Source organism: Phyllostomus hastatus, unplaced genomic scaffold (genome assembly GCF_019186645.2).
Source record: "Phyllostomus hastatus isolate PE091 unplaced genomic scaffold, TTU_PhHast_1.1 phas_contig_29, whole genome shotgun sequence".
Taxonomy (NCBI): Eukaryota; Metazoa; Chordata; class Mammalia; order Chiroptera; family Phyllostomidae; genus Phyllostomus; species Phyllostomus hastatus.
In genome coordinates this window covers 41,965,040-41,988,663 of record NW_025333835.1, presented here as the reverse complement: position 1 = coordinate 41,988,663, position 23,624 = coordinate 41,965,040, and the positions used below count along the sequence as shown (strand labels likewise).

General features: G+C 55.3%; 1 protein-coding gene across 2 annotated transcripts in view; it reads right to left on the bottom strand.

Annotated features, from left to right (window-relative positions):
- Window positions 1-19,632: 19,632 nt before the first annotated feature.
- The window catches only part of FAM124A (family with sequence similarity 124 member A), a 45,139-nt gene continuing 41,147 nt past the window's right edge, over window positions 19,633-23,624 (bottom strand). For both annotated transcript variants that reach the window (XM_045839134.1, XM_045839135.1), the window contains one exon: window positions 19,633-22,848. In XM_045839134.1, coding sequence (XP_045695090.1) covers window positions 22,045-22,848 — 804 coding nt within the window. In that variant the 3' untranslated portion in view covers window positions 19,633-22,044. The remainder of the gene's footprint in view (window positions 22,849-23,624) is intronic.

The following is a 23,624-nucleotide window of genomic DNA, read 5'->3' as shown; positions in this document are numbered from 1 at the left end:
CCGCTGGAGGAACATGTGCAAGTTCAGATGCCCGGGCCGCATTCTGGGCCAATCAAGTTGGTATCTCTGGGGACGGGGTCCAGAGACTGGGATTGTTTAGTGTCCCCTGGGCAGCTGGGTTTGAGGGACACCAACAGCTTGAAGACCTGGCGAAAAGGGGTGTCATGGGTAGAATTGTGTCCACCCCCAAAAGCATATGTTGAGGTCCTAACCCACGGCACCTCGTTATTTGGAAGTAGAATCTTTGCAAATGCAGTCAAATAAAGGTAAGGTCGTCCGTGCGGGCTGTAATCCGATAGGACGGCGTCCTGTACGAAGGAGGGAATTTGGGGACCGCACACGCAGCACAGGGAGAAGGCCGCATGAGGGTGCAGGCAGAGACTGGGGCAATGCTGCTGGAATCCGGAGAAGGCCCAGGATGGCAGGCAAACCGCCGGCAGCAGGGAGGGTGTCGGGGGACGGGCGTCATCTGAGGGCAAGGGGACGTGCTGAGGAAGGCCCGTCCTGTGCGTCGTGGCCCCTCCAGCCATGGTCTCAGGCGCTCCTGGCCCCCCCTGCTGCCGATCTGCTGTTTGCCTCCGGAGTTAGGCCTTTGCTCGTCCTTGGGGGTTGGGCTCTGGGGCTTCCTGTGGCCCTGCTCTGGCTCTCAACGCCAGAGACGCTCTGGGCCGGCCCTACCCACCTGGGTACCCGTTCTCTGTTCCCGCAGAGAACTGTGATGGAGCTGCCTGCCCCACAATGAACGCCTGGACTTCAGAGAGCAGCAGGTGACATGTCTGCAGGTACTTTATTCTCGGAGTCATCAGAGACGTTCATCTTTCCATTTTCTGTAGAAAATAAGTAGAAGGTATTACAGTACAGAAACCTGAAAACGAATGTTAATCTATGAGGGTCTCTTGCTGCTGTTATAGGCAAAATATTGAGTTGCAAAATGAGGTGAGAATTTCAATAAACCCTTTGATGAGTGTGTGTGTGTGTGTGTGTGTGAGAGAGAGAGAGAGAGAGAGAGAGAGACAATGACACCTGGCCCAATAGACGCCTTCCGTGAATGCCCGATGCGTCAGCGTTGCAGAAGCTCAGCCTTGCTCCCCTCGGGTGCCCTCCCTCACCGGTCTGGTTACGGCGGGTTCACCGTCTGCTTCCAGCTGACTGGGAGCTCCTCGAGACCTGGTCTTGGATTCCTAACATCGAGCTGGGTTTCTGGCACGTAGTAGCCGCTCAGGACACACTGGACAAATGCAAGGACAAAGTCACACTGCCTTAGCTGGCCATGAGCTTCCCCTGGTTGCGGCTGCAGGCATGGCCGGACTTGATTTACTCTTTTTAAAAAGGCGCGTCTGCGAGCTGCTGGGTACTAGTCAGGCACTGTTTATGCAGACTGTCCAGTTCCGTTCTCCTAAGACCCCGGTGAGGAAGGTTCTCTGACCCGTAGCCTTTGGCGAAGGAGGCCCCTGAGACTCCAAGATTAAAGTCTTTGCTCAGGTCACCCACCGAGCCAGAGACAACGTCGGCAGTCAGTTCCGGTCTTGGCTCAGTTACTTGGCTTTTTAATTTTTATTTGACTCTTGAAGCTTTTAACCACATCCATCCCCACTATACGACGGCCATTGTTTTGAGGACAGGAAGCAAGTGTAATATTCCTTTGAAATTCCCACAGCACTGGGAGTAACTGATACATAATTGTTCACTGATCCCCATATAAGGCCTTGGTATCAGGCAGCTGACCAGCCTTATGACCAGCCTTCCTCTCTGAGAGACTCCAGATCCACGGGTTTGGCCCCAGGACACAGGCATGAAAACAAGGGTTATGTGGAAGGACGGGATCGGGCATCACATTTGTAACCCTGGAAACCTGCTTTGCCAGTAGCAGTGAGCGCAAGTCCAGTTCGTGGTTAGGGTTCTTAGTTTTTTCACCTCTGTGCCCTGCATGCACAGCGAGGGGCGGTCAGCGTGGATTAAAGGAGCCCCAGGTCACCCCTAACTCTCCCTATGTGGTTGTTGCACAGAGCTGAGCGACCAGGTACTGGGGATTAGCTGGTGTGGATTATCCGCCTGGGCAGACTCGCTGGCCCAAGGCGGAGCAGCTGGGTGTCCGACAGCTGAGTGGGGCTAGCCATAGGTCAAGGCAATGGAAAGCTCTGTGCAAAGTAGGGGTCTTGAGAAAACGTGGTTCTGTGTTGCACTGTGTGAGCAAATGAGGCGGCTCGGGCTGCCGTAACAAAGCACACGGGCTGGGTGGTTTAAACAGCAGACATTTCTTTTTCTCCCGGCTCTGGAGGCCAAAGTTCATGACCAAGGTGTAGGCAGGTTGGCTTCTCCCTAGGCCTCTCTCCTTGTCTTGCAGTTGGTTGTCTTCTTCCAGTGTCTTCGAATTGCTCCCCCTCTGCCTGTATCTCTGTCCTACTCTGCTCTGCCCATAAGGACACCGGTGAGGCTGGGTCAGGGCCTGCCCTGGTGACCTCATTTCAACTGCACTGCTACCTGAAAGACTCTGTCTCCAAATCCAGCCACCTTCTGAGGTCCTGGGGGTCAGGGTGTCAGCATGTGCATTGTGGGGGCACACAGTGAGCCCCAAACAGCAGGATCCTCAGGTCGGTCACCAGAAAGGGCTGATCACAGACGCTCCTCCCTGCCCCCACCCCCGCAGTCGCCATGATGCCCGGCATTGTCAAAGGAGCTTGTTTCGAGTCGTGGCCGTTGGACAGAGGCCCCTCAATGAACTTTAGCCAGAGGGACCTAGAATCAAAGTTATGCACTCAGACTTAATAAGTGCAAAGGTTCTTGCCTTGTGAATCAGAAAGCTTTTGGCAGTGAGCGAGAGAGCTATTCATAACTCTATGAGGCCAACAGATACAGGCTGGGGTTGTCTGGCAGACGGGCGGATCCGTCTTCTTGTAAGTAAATCACGTTGCTACACCTTTCTGCTCCCCAGAGTCTACACTGCGTTATGTGGGTGCACCCCTTCTCCCCGGCGACGGCTTCCTGGCCCCGCCAGGGGGTGAGGCGCAGGGCCTGGGCGAAGGGCCGCAACGCGAGTCTTTCTGCAGAGCAAGTTGAATTCACAGGGCCTCGGGCTCGTAAGATCCACCCGTTTCTGGCTCCGCCCCGGGGGTGTGGCTTAACCGGCCTGGGGCGGGGCCAGGGCGCCCTTGCAGGTGAAAACAATCCCTCTGAAGACTCGAAGGTAAGGAAGGTGAGGTTCGGCTTGAGAAGCGGGGACGGAGCTCAGGCTCCTCCTACCTCAACGGACACTCGTGGGGCAGCAGGTTCCCACTCGGCAGTGTGGGCGCCGTTACCGGGAGGATGGCCGGCTCTCGGGCCTCTCTGCGTGCGCGGCCTCTAGCTCTGCCCAGAGCCAGGCTCGCGTTTGGCCTCCCACTCCTGGGGTCCCTGCCTACGGAAGGTATGGGGACTTGCGCAGACGTGAACGAGATTTTCCTTCCGGTTTTGCTAGCGTGAGGTGTGCGTGTGTTTTCCCTAATGGCCGGAGTCCCCCAGTGAGGAGCAGTAGCTCGTTCCGCGCCAAGGTGCAGTCCCGATGCTAATATATCGAAATCTCAGCTCAGCCCTTGATGCACGGCGACTCAGTCTCCAGGCCCGTTGTGCACGGGCGCGCCCAAGCTAGCCTCTTCCTCTCCCAGGTTTGTACCCAGGCCCTGGAGGCACCGTGCCCTGCATTCATCACCTCAGCGCTGCTGGGACCACCGTGGGTGCCGCGAGCCCTGGGGGACGCCAGGTAGGTCCTCATGGTTCTGACTGCTTCTCCCAGCCCAGTGGGGTCTTTCTCCGCTGCGTCTCCGGGGCCTTCTTAGGTTTACACCTTCCGGCCTCTGCCTTCCGGACCCTCGCCTGGAAATTCTGTCGCAACTCAGCCTGAAACTGTAAGTTCCACTGCTGTAGAAATAAATGGTGCCCCATCCGTCATTATGGCCCCAGCATCTAACCCAGTACCTGGTCTAGTCCCCCGCTAGTGAAGAATTGGAGAAAGGAGTGCCCTTCTCCCCTTGGGCTGCAAGCACAGTGTCCTCTCGCATGGCTGTCTGGAGGAAGAGACAGTTTCTGTTTTACCCGTTTTGGCGCTTTGTGGTCCCAGACTTCAGTCGGATGAGGCGCATGCATGATTCACGGGAAAACCTCTGCGATGGCAGGTTAGACAGCTGTAGCTATTGCAGTTTTGGGTTGACCTTGCCATTGGTGCTCAGCTCTGGCTGTACTGTAAAATCACGCGAGGAGGACTGGTAACTGTCAATGTCGGGGTTCACACACAAGTGAGCGGAAGGGTGATCTCTGGGGGTCTGCGGCCCGCCGAAGGACATGCAGTGGGGATGGCAGCACCTGACGCATTGCTTGCTCGCTGGGGGGGGGGGCACCTTGTAGAAAGCTGGGGAGCGGCTGTGTTGCTTCTAGCAGGCTGTGTGTGTGTATGGAGACCCCCTCACGTCTCAGAACAGTGGTTGCTGAAATGGGGTTCCAGGGCTAGGAGTCTCGGCATCACATTACATTGGAAATATATGTAATTCCCAGCTCCATTCAGACCTAGTGAAGCAGATACTCTGGGGGTGGCACCTGGCAATGTGCATTTCAACAAGCCCTCCAGGAGATTCTGCTGCAGGCTCCAGTCGCAGACTGTGGGACACAGGGCACATTCTGGGCACCTGGAGGAAGTCACGCCGCAGGTGTCTGCCCCCTCCTCTACCTGCACTGCTGTGTCTCAGCTGGGGTGTCACCAGACCCCAGTCCATCCGTGCGACCACTGTTCACTGCACCCCCACCGTGGCCGGTGTTATTCCAGGTCCCGGGGACGCCAAGGTGGGCACAGCGGACAAGGTCCCTGTCTTCGTGGAACGCACAGCCTGTTGGGGAGGGCGGGCGTTACATCCAAATGATAGCCCGATACGTAAGAAACGGCGGAGCCTGCTGCCGTGCAGGAGAAGAATAGCTTGTGGAGAGAGACTTGACCTAATTCAAGGGGACCGCCTTCTTCAAGCACAAGTTCATAGGTGAGGGATGTCTTGGGAGAAGAAGAGATTCTTAGGTGGGAGGGGCCTGTGGGAAGGCTGGGCGGTGAGTGACAGCAGGGTATAATGAAGGTGCAGACAGGGGCAGAGTGGTGGGGGGCGGGGTGCCGGACCCTGGACGGGGCAGGGCAGGCAGCAGAGCAGGGGGCAGCTGCAGTGGCGGCTGTGGGGTGTGAATGCTCACACGCGCGTGCGCCCTGCTTACAGTGCCGATGCGGTAGTATACGGAGTGGCTGCGGCACAGGGTGCGTTTAAATGTGTGGGTGTACTGTATATGCACACATAAAGTATGGATGATGTAACACGCAGTAGTGTATGTAGTGGCCGTAGCAGTAAGGCCACTGGGTGTCGGTGGCCACCTTCCCCTCCCATCAGACCCTGCCGTCACGTCCTGCACGTGACTTCCCATCGCTGCTAATTCCACGGTCTTGTAGCCAGCCACCTTGGAGCTTTTCATTCACTGACTTCGCCTCATTTTGCTGTAATGACAGCCCCCAGGAAAAGCGCAGATTGGGTAAGTGCAGGGTACTGGTGTGTCGGCACCCTGGAGGTTCGCAGCTGTCACTCTCAGCTGCGACCGGCTGGTTCGGCACCCCCTCCCGTTCTTTACATCAGCCAAGACAGACACCAGCCAACCCGCCTCACCCAGGGGAGTGAGCTGGGGTCAGCGCTCTGAAAGCCAAAAGGCGCCAGGCAAGAATGAAAAGTTTATGGTTCTCAAAAGCTAAAGCTAAAACTGAAAACCAGAATTTATATTTGTCCATGTAGCCCTTTAGAGCTCCAATGTCTTACAGAAATTGCTATTTACCGTGGTCTGCCTGGAGAACGGCACTTCGCCGTGAGGTCAAGCGTGTGGACCTATCCCTCCTGGAATATTTTCCAGTCCAACTTCAATGTAATGCCAAGCCTTTCCTGAGTGAGCTCCTTGCAGGAGGAAGGTGCAATGTGCACTTTCTAAGGAGTCCCCGCCGGAAGCCACGGAGTGGCAGAGGAGAAGCCGCAGGTCCCCAGCAGCCCAGGAAAGGCGGGCGGGCACTGGGGCAGCTCCTCGGGGCAGGCTGCGAGCCTGAGGGGTGGGGGGAGGGGTTCATTTTGACGTGGGCCCCTCTTCCCGTGGCCCTTTGGACCGAGAGACCGGGGAGGGGAGGTGGGGAGGGCCCACCCAGAGGAGACCCTTTGCCTCTGTCCTTGAGAGAGACTGTGATGTAGGCGAGGGGGACAACACTGGGTCGGGTTAAGCAGCGTCAGGATGTCCAGAGGGAAAGGAGCTGGGGAAGGGATGAGGCAGGCACCCCCAGGGGCTGGGCCGCTCTGAGAAGGCCCCCTGCGACAGTCACCGCACCCTGTACGACAAGGGGGCGGAGCTCTGTTCGACACCTGTTGTTCAGAAACTGTTTCAAGTCACACATTGATCAAAACGGCGACTGGAGGGAATGATCACCCCCCTTTTTTTCCCTTCACACATCGGTAATTTTATTGTGCTCGAGGAACAATTCAGCAATATTTTTATATTTGTACGTGTTAAGCACTTCAGCTCATTTTCTAAATGTTGGAGATTTTTAATGGCGTTGGATTTCATGGTCTTTACCATTTTTTTTCCCCATTTCACTCGTAGGCCTATTGACTCTTTTCCTAGCCAGTGGGTGGGGAAGGCTCCCCTGTGCCCACATGCAAAGCAGCACAGAAGTCTGGGACTCGGGGTGCGGGGCACCTGCTGGGCCAATGCCACGTCCTACAGACGAGACTGCGCAGGGTGTCACCACGCGAAGATCCTATCACTGGGGGAGTTAAGTCTTCTAATTAATTCTCGCTTTTAAGACATGAAATGAGCAGCGCACTGGAGGATAAACAGGCCGGGCTGGGAGAAGATTTTGGTGAAAAGCCTATTTTGGTTTTCCATGCCCTGAAGAGACGAAGGTTAGCAAGACAGGGAATGGGGGGTTTAGAGACCTGGGCTTTGCTTCCAGCGCTTTCACTGGCTCAACTTCCTCGCCTGCTGGGGATGGCGGAGGCCTTGGTATAAAAATAGGACTCACTCCGTGCTGCTGGTTCTAACTTTGCCCATTGGCAAATTCAAATTTTAAATTGATCTTGCATTCAAGGTTTCTGGGGTCTGAAGCTTACGTCATTTGGGGCCTTCTTTAGAAAAAGGATAGAAAACATTGAAAGCATTAGGCACAGAGAACGAGGAAAGGAATGACAACAGACTACAGATCGCCGAATAGCACAGATATCAGGGAAACCGGACACACCGCGTCTACGGCAACACACTGAACGGTTGCCTGTGAAAGAGAGCCAGAAGCGGCTGGGTGGTCCCTGGGAGGGGGCGAGTGTGGGTGCCTCCTGCATTGCCATCTTGGACTTGAACCCCTGAATTCCTTTTATTTAGGATAGTTCTGGTTCTCTTAGTTTTCTTCATGGGAACAACCTTATAATCTGAAAATAATCATAATGTTATCTTCTGCGTTCTAACTATTATACCTCCAATGTTCTTCTACTGGTTGGTCGCATTGGCTGGTACCCCAGAACAAGAAGTAAATAATCGAGGTGGTAGATCTCGGCGTCTTGTGTCTGACCTTTGTAAGAATGCTTCTGGCATTTCCTCATTAAGCTGGCCCCTGGGCTGAGAGATAGTGAGTGAACTGTTTTATCAACTTAAAGAAGTACACATCTCTTTCTTTGATTAAGATTTCATATCAGGACAGAGCATTGGTGAGTCACACAGACTGCTTGTGCATCAGATCGAGTGAGCATTTGATGAAGCCGTGTTTCAAAGTGAGTATCCATTCACCAGTGTTGGCACGTCAAATCGTCCAAGGGTATAAAACGTACGATGCATGTACTTGATGTAACTAGAGAGCCAAAAGAATCCCTTCAAGTGTTACTTGCTGTGCCCCCTCCCCTGCCTCTCTCGCCATTCCTACGGTGAGAAGCACGCACACTGCTCAGAAGGGTCATCACCGCAGGAGAGAAAAGGGGAAGAAATGGCAGAACAATAGTGTATTAGTTCCCTGTTGCCGCTGTAACAAATAGCCACAGTTTAGTGGCTTGGTAAAGGCGTATACTTATTATCTTCTCAGTTCTGTAATTCAGAAGTCTAAAAGGGGTGTCCCCGGGCTAAGCGTGAGATGCTGGCGGGGCTGCATCCCTTTCTGGGGGCAAAGCTGTTCTCCTCTTTCTCCGGCTTCTAGATGCTTCCCCATTTTTGACTTATGGCTCCTTCCTCTTCAAAGCCAGCAAAGGTAGCATATCTCTGACCCTCTTTTGTCATCAAATCTCTTTTTCTGCCCTTTTTTGTTCACTTGTAAGGACTATTGAGACTGCCCTGGGCCCACCCCAGTAAGACCAGTTGACTTACAACCTTTGTGTCATCTATGACCTCAGTTCCGCTGCACAGGTGACGTAATGGATTCAGAGGGTTGCGGGATTAGGGCGCTACTGGGGGCCAACTTTCTGCCTGCCGCAGGTGTCACACATTCAGGGGGAGTCTGTGGGGTCTGGGTGGAGGGGACCGAGCCGGAGGGAACCGTGTGAGGAGAAGCGGAGGTGGTCAGCGTCAGGTGGCGGTGAACCCTGGTGCATTGGGGACCCCAGGGAGCCATGCGGACATGATGCCCACACTGGCCCCCAGATGCAGATCCTATCTGGACTTCCATATGTGGCCACTCCTTTTCTAATGGCCCAGGACACGGGTCAGGGCTCTTGAACAGAGGACAGGATCCTTTGAACAGCTAGGGTGGACAGGGGCAGTGGTGCTGGAGAAAAGTCCCCAGCACCAATATTGGTGATGGTCGTTCCTAATGTCCCCAATATCAACGTCCAGTTAAACCCTAACTTCCCAGTAATCCGTCTGAGATCCAGGCGGAGCACGACAGCACGTCCAACTGTCGCACAAGGGCCGAGGCTTGGAACTGCAGGCACCAGCTCCACGTGTGATCTGAAGGCCAAATCGGGCTTGGGAAGGAAAGTAGAAATCTCTGGGGATGGTGTAAGAGGGTTAGATAGAGGTGGACAGAATTCAAACGTATGAAAGTCGAGGGCCTGGCAGCAGGTCAGCAACCCCATCTGGCCAAGGAGGCCAGATGCTCTGGTTGGTCAGCGATCTGGCCGTGTGTGTGTGTGTGTGTGTGTGTGTGTGGTCAGGCTGCAGGAAGGGGCGAGGTGGCTTCCGTCGGCCCCCCGAGGCAGCCGTCTTTGTGGAGTCCTTGCAAACAGAGCGTGCCACGGCCAAGTTGAGTTTGGAGGCCAAATGCTGTCACGGCAAACGCTAAGGGATGGTTTGGAGTCTTGGTTACACCCGCACTCGATGGGCATTCCGTATCGCTTGACGTGAATGGACGACTGGCCGGCGTGATCTTTTCGGCTACTGGAGATATTTATTGTAATTGTTTTTGTGCAAAAGACGGTCTGTGACAGTGCTTGGAACCTGCACTATTTTTCATCTAAATATCTCTGTCACTTCCGAGACAGTCCGGTGACAGTGTGCTTCACATGATTTATCGCAAGTTTTCTAGACTTTTTTTTTCTCTCTTCTCTTTTCTTTTGTTTCCCAGTGTTGGTGGTGGTAGCGGGGGGCGCCTGTGCCGTACACGGAAAGAAACAATAATAGTAGTTGTCACCCCTGATTATCTCGGATTGTCCCGTTTGCCCGTTCTGTCTTCGAGAGTTGACACAATGCGGAATGCTTTGTCCATTGTTCCTGTAAACTTCGGCGTGAAGGGAACACCTTAGTAAACAGAGAAGCGAGGAAAACCTTACTAACATTTCCTTTGGTTTGTCGGGCACAAAAAAGGAACACATCGTAGCTTCTTCAGGTAGTTTTAAGATTCTTATTTCTCAAAATGGCCCAAAGCCGTGGTTTCCATCAGGGTCTCAGGATCCTTGCTGTGTGGGTGTGGCTCCTGCTGCTGCGTCTATCTGTCCCTTCTTTGCACGGTGCCTCTGATGGGCACCGAGGCCCTATGCTGGATATACTGCCTTTCTTAATTAAAAAAAAAGTGGGGGGGCAAATAAGATACTACCTGCTAGTTACATGCGTATTGGGCTTTAGCATTGACAAAGCTCCGTTATGTATGATACCTCACAGAGGCCTCTCGGTGGAGGAAATTCCTCGGTGCACTTGGGGAGCCTTAACACGCATCGGTATGTAGGTGATGTGTGTGCCCGCCCCCTGCAGCGTTTGCGTGATGACTTTGTCACGTACGAAACGCTGGCGCAACTGCAGCCTCTCAAGGGGCGGAAACCACTTCATGCTCCCGCTCCCTCGGGTGTAAATAGGTATCACAGTGGGCTCAGCAGCTCCGGGATTGCTTCCTCTGTTAAGTTAGGGGTGTCCGACCTGCGGCCCACGGGCCGCCTGCAGCCCGGGATGGCTGTGACTGCAGCCCAACACGAAACTGTGAATGTACTTAAAATGTTAGGAGATTTCTTTTGTGATTACGTGTCTCAGTGTATTTAATGTGCGGCCCAAGACAACTCTTCGTCTTCCAGTGTGGCCCAGAGACGCTACGAGGTTGGATGCCCCTGCTACGTAGAACTTGGACTTAGTGCTTCGCCAAGGCCCACGGACTTGGGCTGGAAGCAGGCATCGTTCTGCTGCTACACGTGACTCACAGGCTCTCTTGCAGTGCTCCCTCGGTGCGCTCACGATTTTGTTTGCTTGTTGTTTCTCAAGTCACGGAGGTGGGAGAAGGGAGCCCTGGAAGACGTGGGCTCAGAAAACAAGTTACGGAGGCAAAACAGGGGCCGTTGGAGCTCAGGGGAGCGGAGCAGGGGACGGTGCCTGGGGGTGGGGCGTGGGGGGTCGGAGGAGGCGCAGGTGCCCCCGGAGAGGGCTGCTCTTTGTGACGTCTTGCAGCTGGGAACACAGAACTCAACGTGCCAGCTCTTTAGCAAGTTGTCATGGCCCTGCCTGGATTTCCTGCCCAGGTTTCTCATTCTTTAAAATTTTTTTAAAGCTTCAGGGAGATGACCGTTGACCTCGATGCCAGCGAGCGCCTGGTGAGTCAGACCCTGAGGAGGAACGGGTTTGCGGCCGTAGCCCCTCGGATCCCCACGGGCCCCACTTCTGCACTCAGTTATGTTTGCGGAGTCCGGCTTTCCTGAACTTACGTTGTGCCTTCTCCCGGCGTTTTTTAAAAATGTCACCGCGGTGTGGGAGCGATTCAAGGTGCCATTGGATGCTCTCAGTGTCCCCTCCTGTTGCTGTTTGTGGGCGCTGACCCTGCCTTAGGCCCTCTCTTTCCGACGCCTTCTCCACATCCGGGGGCCCCTTCAGTCTGAACGCCGTTCAGTTAGTGCTCACAGTGATGACTCAGTGACGCGAGGACTATTTCAAACGTGTACCTTTCAGAGTCTTACATCGCCTGTTCTGCTCTTAAAAGAACTGGCTCATTTTAAGGAAATCGATGCCCAGTCTCAAGAAACTCCTTAACCATACACCTGGGGGTAGTCCGAAGACAGGAGGTTTGCTGGCACCGATTTCGCTGTGTCCCTGTGAGTAAAAGCGCGATGAGTGGTAGCCCAGCCCCTGGTGGAGAGCGCACTGCGCATCAGGGAAAGCTCTGTGCGCAGAGGGAGGGCTTATGATGGCCCGTCACCGCCGCCGGTCCCTGCTGACACTCTCTCCTCCTCCAGTCCAGGCTCCACGTGGCCGTGAAAGAGAGGCCAGTCTGCTGCTCAGTCTCTTAAAGTTAGATCTTCTTCTGGCTCCCCAGGTCCCTAAAATCCCACACCGTTAGCGTATTAGGATTTGTTTTGCCTGAAAAAAAATAGAATTCCTGGCTTTAAAAAAATGGAAAGGTTCAGGTTTTGGTCTTCTGTCAGAATCAGAAATCTGGAGGGAGGTGTTTAGAGTCTCAGAGGTGTCAGGGCTCCAGCTTTGCTTCGGTTCTCTTGGCTCTTCCTCATAGTCATAACATGGCTGCCGTGGCTCCGAGTTTCACATCCTCTCACCTATCCAAGGGCAGGAAGGGAAAAGGAGCTCTTCTTTTTCTCTTTAGCAGGAGGAAAATCTTCCCCAGAACCCTCAGCAGACTTCCCTCGGTCACTCTGGCCAGACCAAATCACATGCCTATGCCTTAGCCCATGCTGGCTGGGAAAGTTAGTCTGTGGTAGAGGAGCTACTTACGATCCGCAGGGGGAGCAGGTGGGCAGCTAGGTGTGTGCTCCAGGAGCCTCACATGCTTCCCTCGAGCACAAAGCATCCATGAGTGTAAACCGGCAAAAATTATTTCTTGTAGCCGTGAGGCCCGCTCCAAACATTTAAATTGTTAGTTATGATTTATTGGTCAGAACGCAATGGACCAAAACAACATATAGTACAACTTCTGATAAATTATGAAATAAAGCAAAGTTGACTGTTATTGACAATATGTTTCATAATGCTGTTAAAACACAGACAGCGAAAAATAGTGTTTATTGCTGGAATGGGATAGGCTTTGGCTCCAGCTGCATTCTGATTGTTTGTTTGTAAATGTAGGTGTTGACTGACCTTGTTCCCAAAAACAAGTTGATGGAACTGAGAGACATTTGATAGCTGCAAGTTCGATCGGTTCTTTGGACCCGTCTGAGTCGTGTGGTCGACGGTGCAGGGTGATCTGCACTAAAAATCAGTGAGGGTCGGCCCGGTGAGACGCTCCCATTCTCTCGGGAAACCAGGAGAAGGGCCAGAGGGGAAGGGGGTCCCTGTCACACCTCGCCAACCAGCACGCTCGGCAGGTCACTTGCAGGAAGATGGCGAGGACAGCTGAGAGCTGTAAACGGATTCCCTCCATGTGGGTGCTTCTCAGAAAGTCTCTGGAGACCCCTCCCCAGCGGTGGTATCTGTTTCCTGATTCAAAGACCACAGAAGGACCCCCAAAACCTCATGTTCGCTATACAGCGTGTTACCAATGTCATTAACACTTCACATGTCCCCTACGGCATGCTTTGTTTTTTCTCAAAAGTGTGACTGTGGCCGAGACAGAGAAAGCAGCTCCAAGGACTTAGTGCTCTGAGTTCTGAAAGCGGCTGGCTCCCTGGCAAGCCGGCTCCCACTGGGCTCGCTGAGAACGCGCGGTACAGGAGGCTGAAGGGGTGGGGTGAGAGCCCACCTTTCCGGGGCAGTACGGGGTGGGGCTGGGGAGGCGGGGCGGGACGGGGCGGGGAGGTGCACGGGAGAGGCAGCCTGTCCCCGGGCCGATGTCTGCTCTCCCACGATGACGTCTGCTCGCCAGGTCCGGCCCGTGTAAAAGGTGGGAGGAGTCCTGGCGGGAGCTGCTGGGACCTCCCTAAGGTCCCCACTCTAGGCCATCTGGACATGTTGTCTGCCCCTGTGCTCGGGCCCAGGAGGGGCCTGAACTAGAGGGGCCTGCAGGTCTGCCCGGCTGCAGAGTGGGGCGAAGGGCCCGTCTGATGGCGTGATGTCACCAGCTCCAGACATCCAGGCCGCGGGGTCACGGAGTGGTGGGGGGCGCTGCCCGGGGGTGTGTTCTCTGCCGGCAGGGCTTGGGGGCTGTGAGTTAGATGGGTGGTGATGACGGCCAATAAGAAGGGGAGAGTGGCCTCATTGCTACCCCCTTGTAATTGCTAAGGTTGTAGGTGTCCCTCGGTCCTCTTGCCTTCCTCCCTGACCCGATGCCCCAAGAGCGAGCCCAGAAAAGGGGAGAGGAGCACCAGCCGCAGCCCACTCGGCGCAGTGCTGCCCTGGTGTGACCCCGTGACACCACTGTAGTGGCTTGAAATACACCCGGTGGGAGGCTTCACACCCCACGAATCGGCAAACGTTACAAAGCAGTGCTTCCCCCTCCCTTCTAAGCCGAGATGGGTGTTCGGGTGTCTGACCCCTCCGGCACACCCTGACCCCAAGTCCCCGGGGCTGGGAGCCTTGCGTGTGGGCTGGGGAACGGCGTGAGTCAAACAGGAGACGGAGCTCAAACAGCGGACAGCGCTTGGGCTGAGTAACCACAACGAGACCAGGTTCATGACAGGCGGCGACTGAAAAGCTGTGACATGGCACGGAGAGGTCCCCACCCAGGGGAGCCCACCCCCAGTGGAGGAGTGGAATTTGGCAAAGCATAATGGCATGTTAGGAGAATAAGCTGTCTCCTGTCTACATTTCATAAAGGGCATCTCCTCCATCAAACTGCCTACCTCCACACGACCAACAGACGCTGAAGAGGGCCCGTTTCAATCAAGAGGCGCTCAACACACTGCAGGGGCCGGGGTCCTAAAGCGTCCTTCCCCCCACGGTCCCGTTGGCCTTGAGCCCTTTCCTCCCCTTGGATTGAGCCGCGGTGGCCTCTCGACCCCAGAGCAGAGCTGACGGGGTTCGAGGCGTTGTCTGGTCTCCAGCGGGATCCCTCCGCCCTGCCTGGCCGGGAGAGGGGGCTCAGCTCCCAGTGCGGACCGTGCCCAGCCCTCTGAGGTGGGGGCGGACAGGTGGGAGGCGGGCAGGTGGGATTCCCGCTTCGGCCAAGCTGGCTCTGGTCCCGGGAGCAGACTGCAGAAGTGACAGGTTCGCCCTCCCTCCGTTGCTTAGGCCATTCCGAAGGAGGAGCAGCTGTGCGGAGAATTGGTTCTCCTGCAGAACAGAATCCTTCAAAGAGACTAATTGTCTTGATCATAGGACTTCCACAGGAAAAAGGGGAAAAAACCTCTCATAAAGGCAAATGGATTCTCTGCTCAGAATGCGCGTCTTTTGCCCAGCAGGTACCGAATTGCAGATGGTGTTTTCACACCCACAACTGGTTATTCAATGAGGGAGGAGAGAACTCTAGTTCTCCTCTCCCCACCATGAAAACCGGCAACGCGCTTCTCTGTTCTTTGAGATTCACTGGGGTGGGGAAACGTATTTTAAACAAAGTAAAAGATTCCAGATTTGGATGGAATTTCAATCAAGAAAAACAAAACAAAACAAAACATACTACATTGTTTCCAGGCTAAAAATATTTCAGGAACAAAGTCTTGTCCATAAACTGCCAATTCCAGGTGGTTTCAGAAACATGGAGAAGGCTTCTTTGTGGACTGGTTGGGGCTGAGCGGGGCTGAGATAGCAGTGTGACCAAAACGGGATATCCTTTCTCATGTAACAAAAAGTCTGATGCGGGTGGTCCGTTGCTGGTACAGCTACTGCACAGAGCTGCTGTGCGCCCTGGTGCCTTCACAGGGAGCACCTCTGCTCGGAGCTGAAGGATGGCTACTCTTCTCCAGGCACCGCCCCCGAGTTGCAGGTAGAAAGAAGGGCAATAGGCAAAGTAGAAAAGTGATGGGTCACAGACCAGGATTCCTGCATCATGGTGTTTGTCCAACAAGTCAAAAACACGTGTCCACCCACACAAAAACCTAAACACTGATTTCCACGGCAGGCTTGTTCAACTGGAAACAACCGAGATGTCCCTCAGTAGGTGGGGCACCCAATCAAAAGCTCAGTGCTTAGCAAATCTGAGGCAAAGCCTGGGTTGGACCCAGAACAGAAATGTGACCAGGCGGAGATCCCCAGGGGTGGTCACGTGTGGTTGGGTCACAACCACGACCCTGCTGCCAGGTGTCCAGGAGCGCCCATCTCCACCGGTGCAGCCAGTTCACTGCATCCAGCAAGGACAAAACTGATGGGATCAAGCACTCCTGGAAAGCCTGGGGCAGGGCTGGGGGCTCTGACACGGACCAGAGGAGCACAGGGGTCACTACAGTTCTGCAGAGCCAGCTCAGGTGATGGACACAGGCCTGGGCTGCCACCGAGCTGGCTCTGTGGCCGAGGAGAATGCAGAGTCCCTGGCGTGGGGTGATTTACTGGCATTGGGCCCAGGAGGCTCATTCTGCAGGAAGCGGAACATAACTCTTGCAGGGGAAACAGCACGGCCAGTCTCTGGGCTGCACCAATCAGTGTCCTCTGTTGTTTGTCGGGTTGCATTTTCAGTTGTCAGAGCATTTCCAAGGGCAGAGGGCCTGGCAGTAAATCCATTGTACTTGTTCCTGCAATGAGGACTTACCTCAGTGGAGGCGGGCACATCTTCCATGATGAGCAGGGAGTCGGAAGGGGTAATAGACGGCCTGGCCCTGGCTGCATAGCGGGCGTGGCTCGCTGCTGAGAGTAGTGCCAACCCAGGCAGTGCAGGGGGCATTTGCAAAGCTGAGACAGGTCGGGACAGCTGAAACCTTTAAGAGCAGATGAGAGTTGTCCAGTAGCTGTGGAGGGGCGATGTGAGGGGGAGTTACTCAGCACAGTGCCTGTCTGACAGCTGCAGGTGGAAAGATACTTTCCACCTGCAACTCCACCTGGTGAGGGGGCAACAGAAGGCCGGAGGGGAAGAGGTACGGATGCTACAGAGGCAGCCTGGGCTCCAGGTGGGGCAGGCGGATCAGAAAGCCAGAGGAGAGGGTGCAGGGAAGAGGTGGGCTACGTGAAGGCCTGGAGCAGGCCACCTAGGTTTGAGGGGTGCGTGGGGAGGGGGAGTGGCTAGGGAAGGGCCGCTCAGAGCCGGAGAGCTGGGAGGAGCAGCACTGAGCCGTCAGAGGCACCCAGGCCTGGCTTTGCTGCCGGTACCTTGACGTGGAGGAAGGAGAAAGGCCGGGGAGACCGAGGGTGGGATGCTGGAACGGGGATGTCCTGTCAGGTGGGATTCTGTCCAGACAGACGGCTGAGAGGCGGCACCGCCTGCACTCCCCTGCCCACTGAGCACCGAGCACTGGGAGGAGCCCAGGGCCGTGCCTGAGCCCGAGGGCAGAATGAGATGTCAGCCCTGATGACCCACCTGCTCCAGGGCAGGCAGTGTGGGAACTTTTGCACAGATTATATAATTTAATTCTTGTAATGACCCTCAAATATTGTCCACATTTTACACACGATAAGACAGAGCTCAGGGAAGTGAAATAACTTACCCTTAAGTTCACAGAGTGAGTGGTGGAGTCAGCATCGGAAGGCAGACCTGTTAGGGGCCAGAACCTGAGACCCCACAGGTAACTGTAGCCGGGGTTAATTCCCTTGGGTCCATCCGGGATATTATAAAGTCTACACGTAAGTGGTAAACAGCAGTGGTGATTATAGGTTAGTGAGGGAAAGATTATGTTTCTCCCATTCAATCCTAGGCCCTCGGCCCCCTGCCTGACACCTAGTGGGACTCAGAGTATGCGTGTCTAATGAAGGTTAAAAGCAAATCTCTGGACGATGGGCAGAGATTGCCCTAGTCCCAGGGACTAGATTCTCTACTCACAGATGAAAAGGACTGAGCTTTGGCTCCTAGGAAATTCATGCATAGCAGTTACCTTTTCCCTTTGTGCTTGACATATTTATAAACTTTTTTCTTAGCCCCGATTTTCTACTTCTACTTGCATTTTCTCGTGTCATTGCAGTTTCAGTTGCCTGGAAACCTTGCAGAAACAATTAGCGGCAGAATAATAAACGGAAGTCTTCCGTTTCATCCAGGTAGTCTTTTTCAATGAAGAAGGGCAGCTGCTGGCCCTCCGGGGCACGGCGGCCACCAGGTGGCGCCAAAGCTTTCCCATCGCCATCCCACGTTCTGAACGGCTTCCGTCCACAACGCACTGGGGACTGGGCAAAGCTGACCTAAGGGGTGTATCTAGCCAGCGTCTTCCAGATGAGCCGCATAGAAGATCAATGTTTCAAGAGGGGGTGGGGAGCTTAGGGAGGGCGTCCCAGGGGTCTGGGGAAGGGGCCTCTTCAGCTTCACCAAATGTTCTTGCTGGTGACTTCTGTCTGAAATGAGTATATTGCTCCTAACAGTGGCCACATAACTGGACAATATCACGCTTTTAAAATAGGAAACGGACTGTTAAAAAGACCCAGCTGTGCTGACATCCCATTCATTTTTGCCTCTGTCCTTCACTTGGATAAATTATGTCATTTACAGTCATTTGTATTCAGGCCTCTGTGCCCAAGGTTAGAAAAACGCCGTCGGTAGAAGCCGTCAGTAATTATATGAAAATCTTCCCACTCTGGTCCTTGACCCCCTGTGAGTCCATCTGTCATCATCATGATGAAAGGTGTTTCCTCGTGGGATCCATCTTTATCCAGGCTGATTGCTCTTGTGGTTTTCTCAGGCCTCTGCAGTGTCTATCAACCGGATTAACAGAGGATTAGACCAGGATCCCTACGAATCAGAGGGAGGCATTGAAGTCCCAGGCAGGCCCAGGGAGCCAGGGTCTCGGGCGGAGAGGCGGTAGGAGACAGACTCAGCTCTTCCTCCCCCACCCCCACCAGCCCCGAAATTCAGTCCTGGGATCTCTGCCAGAACCGGCCATTGATACTGTCCAGTGGGCTCAGGAGGCAGAGACTCTGCAGTTAATTTGCCTTTAAGAATCTCTTCCAGGCACTGGTTCGATTCCCAGTTAGGGCATATGTCTGGGTTTTGGGCCAGGTCCTCGGTTGGGGGCGTGTGAGAGGCAACTGATCCATGCATCTCTCACAAACTGATGTTTCTCTCCCCACCCCCTCCCTTCCTCTCTCTCCAGAAACAAATAAATAAAATCTTTTTTTTTCAAATATTTTATTTATTTATTTTTAGAGAGGGAAGGGAGGGAGAAAGAGAGAGAGAAACATCAATGTGCGGTTGCTGGGGGTCATGGCCTACAACACAGGCATATGCCCTGACTGGGAATCGAACCTGTGGCACTTTGGTTTGCAGCCCGCGCTCAATCCACTGAGCTACGCCAGCTAGGGCAAATAAATAAAATCTTAAAAAATAAAAGGAATCTCTTCCAGGAATTGCCAGTCTACTTGGGCACCTCTTAGCTGATGGATGGGAGAATCGCCTCATCTACGGAAAGCCCGGTAGGGCAATAGGGTGATACCGGCATTTCTCCCATTTACTTGTGGCTGAGGACATCAGCCATGAACTCAGATGTCCTCCTGATACCGGTAAACATTTGTTCCCACCTGGAACGTCCTAGACAGTCCAGCCCAACAGGCTCCCGTGTGGCCGTCCTCTGCCGCTGGGCCCCTGGGCCGCAGAAGCACGCGGCGCCACAGCCCATCGGTGCAGCCGCACACCAGCCCTCTCGGCATCACAGAAGCCTCTTTGGGGGCCCCACTGCACCTCCATGGGTGACCCAGGGGCCACAGGTCAGCCAGGGACTGCCCTGAAAAAATGTGTGATCTTGAAAGCAGATACTAGGTGGTGTTTAGGCGCCGCGGTGGAGCCGTGAGCAGTGATGTTGCGGGACCTTTTGTGGAAAAGAGGCGAGTAAGGGGTGGGCTGTGAACTACACAAAGGCTCCCGCTAGGGGGAGCCCTAGGGCCAGCCGGGGCACGTGCGAGGCCAAGGAGAGGAGCCTGGGTTCCGATAAATGATGAAAAATCAGGGCTCAAATCTAGATGGGCTGTGTCACGGGGCCGAATCCAGGAGACAGAGAATTTGAGGCAACTGCCATGTTTTTAAGTTGAACACATTTATTGAGCACCGACAGGGTGCCAGCGTCCGTCCCAACACCGGCGACCCCAGAGTCAGATCCGCCCGTGGGGGTCAGGAGCCCCCCCCCCCCACCCCCGGACGAGGGAGAGGCTGGTGTGTGACCGGAAATGGAAGGAATGTGTCCGTCCCGCGGTTCCTTCTCCACACAGTGGCTGCCGTTTCCGACCGTGGCACCGGAGGGCAGGGCAGGGCAGGGCCCCCACTGCGGTGTGTGCTGGGCTTCCCTTCCCTCTGGGTTACGGGGCACCTTGCGTTTTCTGCTTCTGCTGGGTGCTGCTGACGTCCTTCGGGGTCAGCTGAGGGTGGGCCTCTGAAGAAGGGTGGGACCAGAGAGCAGTTCTAGGTGCGCCCGGAGGTGGGCTGTAAGGCAGCTCTAGGGGTCCACCCCAGGACACTGAACTAAGCCGCTGATTGAGAGTGACGATGGGAGGGGCCATCCCTCGGCAGCTGGTCCGCTCGTTTCTGCCTCGTGGAGTTTTGCTGCTCCCGTGCATGCCCCCCACTCCTGGCCCTTGGAGGCCGAGCTATCGTCCCCACGTTATTTCTTTCCTCCTCTCTCACGTGGGCCTCTTGCTGTTCCTCACAGTCACTGATGGTGAGTCCGTTTCTGGGCAGGAGGTGGGCAGCTAGTGGCCTTCCAGGGGTCCTCTTGGCAGAAGGAAGCCCCTCCCTGCGGGGTCTGGAGTCACTGGCACGACCTGAGGAGCCCACAGCCGTCTTGGCCTCATGCACCACAGGGGCAGGGGCCGCAGACCTGGATTCTCTGTCTCGGACTGTGGCTGGAGTCTTAAACCAGCCTCGATCTAGCCGGAGCATTGGCACACTGCAACTCTTGAGCCCAATCAGGCCCTCCTCCTGCTCTTGTAAATAAAGTTTTATTGGAACTCAGCCACTCCCACTCCTTTACTATTGTCCACGGCTGCTCTCCTGTGATCATGACAGCGTTGAGTAGTTACCATAGAGACCATCAGGGTGGCAAAGCTTCGATATTTATTATCTAGCCCTTTACAGAAAAAGTTTGCTCACCTCTGGAATTGCATGTTTTTATTTATTTAAACTGGACTGGACTATTGTAATTTGGAATCCAGGGTGTTTGGGGCAAGATCTAAGGCTTTCATTGGCAGGGCTGGCCAAGACGGAGGCTTCGGTGTGAGTCCGAGGCTTGGAAACGGCTCCCTGGAGGGCCGTGCGGGGAGGGTTCCGAGGCTGTGCCTGGGCTGGGTGGGCACTTCCTGAGAGGTGCAGATGGGCTGTGAGTAATATGGGCAAGGAGCACCAAGGAGCATCAAAGAGCACCAAGGAGCAACAAGGAGCACCGGATCTGAAACGAGCAAGGCAAATACACACTCTTCCCCAGAGGTAACAGCCACCGGGATGGCTGGGTATTGCCCCCGCAGGCTGCCGTGGGCATTGCGGAGGGTGGGACTGTTACACACCCTGCTGGAGTCGGGGAGAGGCGAGGCTGAACCGCCACTCACACTGTGACTGAGGCAGGCTACGGGCCGGAAGGCCCCAGGCTGGGAGGAAGCTCGGGCTTCAGGGACGGCGCCTGCGCCTGCGCACTGGTGCAAGGCCAGCACCCCGGTGGTGTGTGTGCAGGGAGCATCTCGTGCCCAGCATCCCGTTCGCAGAAGGGACATTTATTGCCACCAAAACGCTGGTTACAATGTTACACAGTCTTGAAAAGTGAAAAAGGCAGGGTGGCCACGCCTGTTTACTGGAGAAAGCAGTATCAAATGTGGCTCCTGCCACTTATATCGATGAAACATACACAGCCCTTCGATTGCAGGTTTTAAAACTGAAGAACCCTAAGACCACCTCTCCATGCTGTCTAAATCCCGCATCATTCTGGAATCTCAGTGAGCGACCACTCCTCAGTGAGCCCAGTACAAGCAGGTGGCGGAGGGATCTTCTCTGGGTCCGCACTCATTATGGTGCGTGTGTTGCGAGCAGGTGAACGCCCATCCAGTTTTGGGGACTCAAAACGTTATTTAAATGCACCAGGAGAACTCTCTACTCGTGCTAAATGCTTATAAAGCACATGAGCCACTTCAGTGTAAACCCGGATTTGCAGATGTTGCGAGGCCTGAGCTACGACTGGAGGCTGATCTGTGTTTCCAGCTGCTTTAGCGAGCCGCCCTTTCCGCTGCGCGCACTGCCTGGGAACTCCTAGGGGTCGCCGTGCGCTGGTCACGTGGGTCTGGCTGCCAGACCCAGCCTGCTGTACAGTGTGTTACTGTGCATTAATTTCTCACGCAGTCAGTGTCTTTCCCACGTTCGACATTTTGGCTTTAACTGTTCCCCCCTCGCGGCGTGAAAAACTGCCAAATCAGCTCTGGCTGACTAGGTTTTCTTTTCATTGCAAATAATTGTATGAAGCCCTTGAATTGTATAAACGCACTACACCATCTCTCAAGTGGTATTGAGTATTCTAAAAATATATTTTACGACTTAAGCTTGAGGATTTATTTGCATAAAAATGCCAGCATCTTCCCACCCAGTCCCTAGAAGGGGGGGCATGGCAGGGGTGCTAACGGCCCGATGAATCAGAGAATTAGGCTCCAGACAGACCTGGGGAAGCCGAGCTGTGTCTGAGAAAGAACCAGAGTAGAGGGTGTTCAGATGTAAAATTCCTCTGTGTCACTGTCCCCGGGTCCAGCCAGTGCTGGGGGCGGGGCATAGTCTCTGCCAGTCCGCTGGGTGTTGCGAACACCTCCAGGGCGCTCTGAGGCCGACCCTGTGAGTGAGGCGGCGCCAGAAGCTGGGGGAGCAGCAACCCCTGTCGCCAGGGAGCGCGAAGGCCCTTTGGTGAAGAGAGGGAGGGAAGCCCAGGGGGTCTCCGTGGTCACCCCACTCCCAGTGGGCAGCGGTCCTGCTCTGGCACCTTTGTGCTCTGAGCAGTGGCCGCCGCCTCCCTCGGAGGGGACGGGCGTTTCCCAGGCGCCGCAGAACCGGCTGGGTGCAGAGTAGGCAGAGACCACGGACAGGTCCGAGGAAGACAGCTGCAGGCCCGTGTCCACGTCCGTCTCCTGGGACCCCTCTAAGTCGTCGATGGAGAGGAGGTGGCCGTGTCTCCACTCTGGTGCCCAGTGCCCTGGGACACCTGTGCCTGACCGACTCCGCGGGACATCCGCGCGGGCTGTGGATGGGTCCTCTGTGGGCAAACAGAACAAGGACTTGCTCCTCTGAAACACGGACTTGCCGGGGGCGCTGCCGGCTCGTCCGGCCAGTTCCTGCTGGTGCGGCGCAGGCAGAACTGGCTGGCTGGGCCCCAGAGATGGGCTGTCCTGGAAGGGCCGCCGGCCGCCGCCAGGGGGCCTGCTCAGCGTGGAGGAGCTCGGGGAAGGCGCGCAGGCAGGCTCCTGCTCGGAGGGGTGGCGGGCTCCGCTGGGCTTAGGGCACTTCCTGTGCGTCCTCTGCGCCTGTAGGGGAAGAGGGCACATGCCGCTAGTCACCTGGGAACTTGGAAACTTCCAGCAATGTCATGGCAATACATCCACTCTCCAAACTCTAAAGCAAAGACAGGCAGAGGCAGCAGAGCCTGGGGTGTTACCAAGGAGGGCCTAGGGGGAGACGCAGTCCCTTGTCACAATGGTGAACCGCTCTCCAAGTCCACATGGGAGTGGCTCCACAGAGAGCCACAGGAGAGAGGGCCCGCTGAGAGGGGATAAGAATTACCCTTAAATGCAAAAAGTGTGAAAAGTCTTTCCCTCCGACCACAGCCCCACTGTCGGGAGAGTTACTGGGAGAGGATGGGAGCGCTGCGGACCGCAGGCCTGCGGGACAGTCTCGGATCGGGTTGACCGGACTCGACTCCAACGCCGTGTGACCACAGGGCCCCCCACAGCGCTGCCCCCCGGCTGGGGCTCGGGGTGGTAAATCTCCAGTGAGTGAGGGGCCGTCAGGAGATCAGCGTTTATTTACTTGCTCCCAGGAAGCCTTTCAGAGGCTGCACCCCTGGAAGCAAGCTGTGACTTGGGACTGACCCCTGGGATGCCCCTGGGGGGTGCGGACTGGCAGGGGCACCCTGAACGCCTCACCCCTGTCCTCCTCTCTCCCCGCCCCCCCTGAGGCTCAGCAGGGGGCCCCTTCTGTTGAGTGAAGCTGGGGCCCTCTGTCCCCCCGGGGTCTGCTCCTCTCGGGTCCTTCCTCGGGTCCGGCGCCAAGCCCAGGCCTGCAGGGCAACCTGCCATCTCCA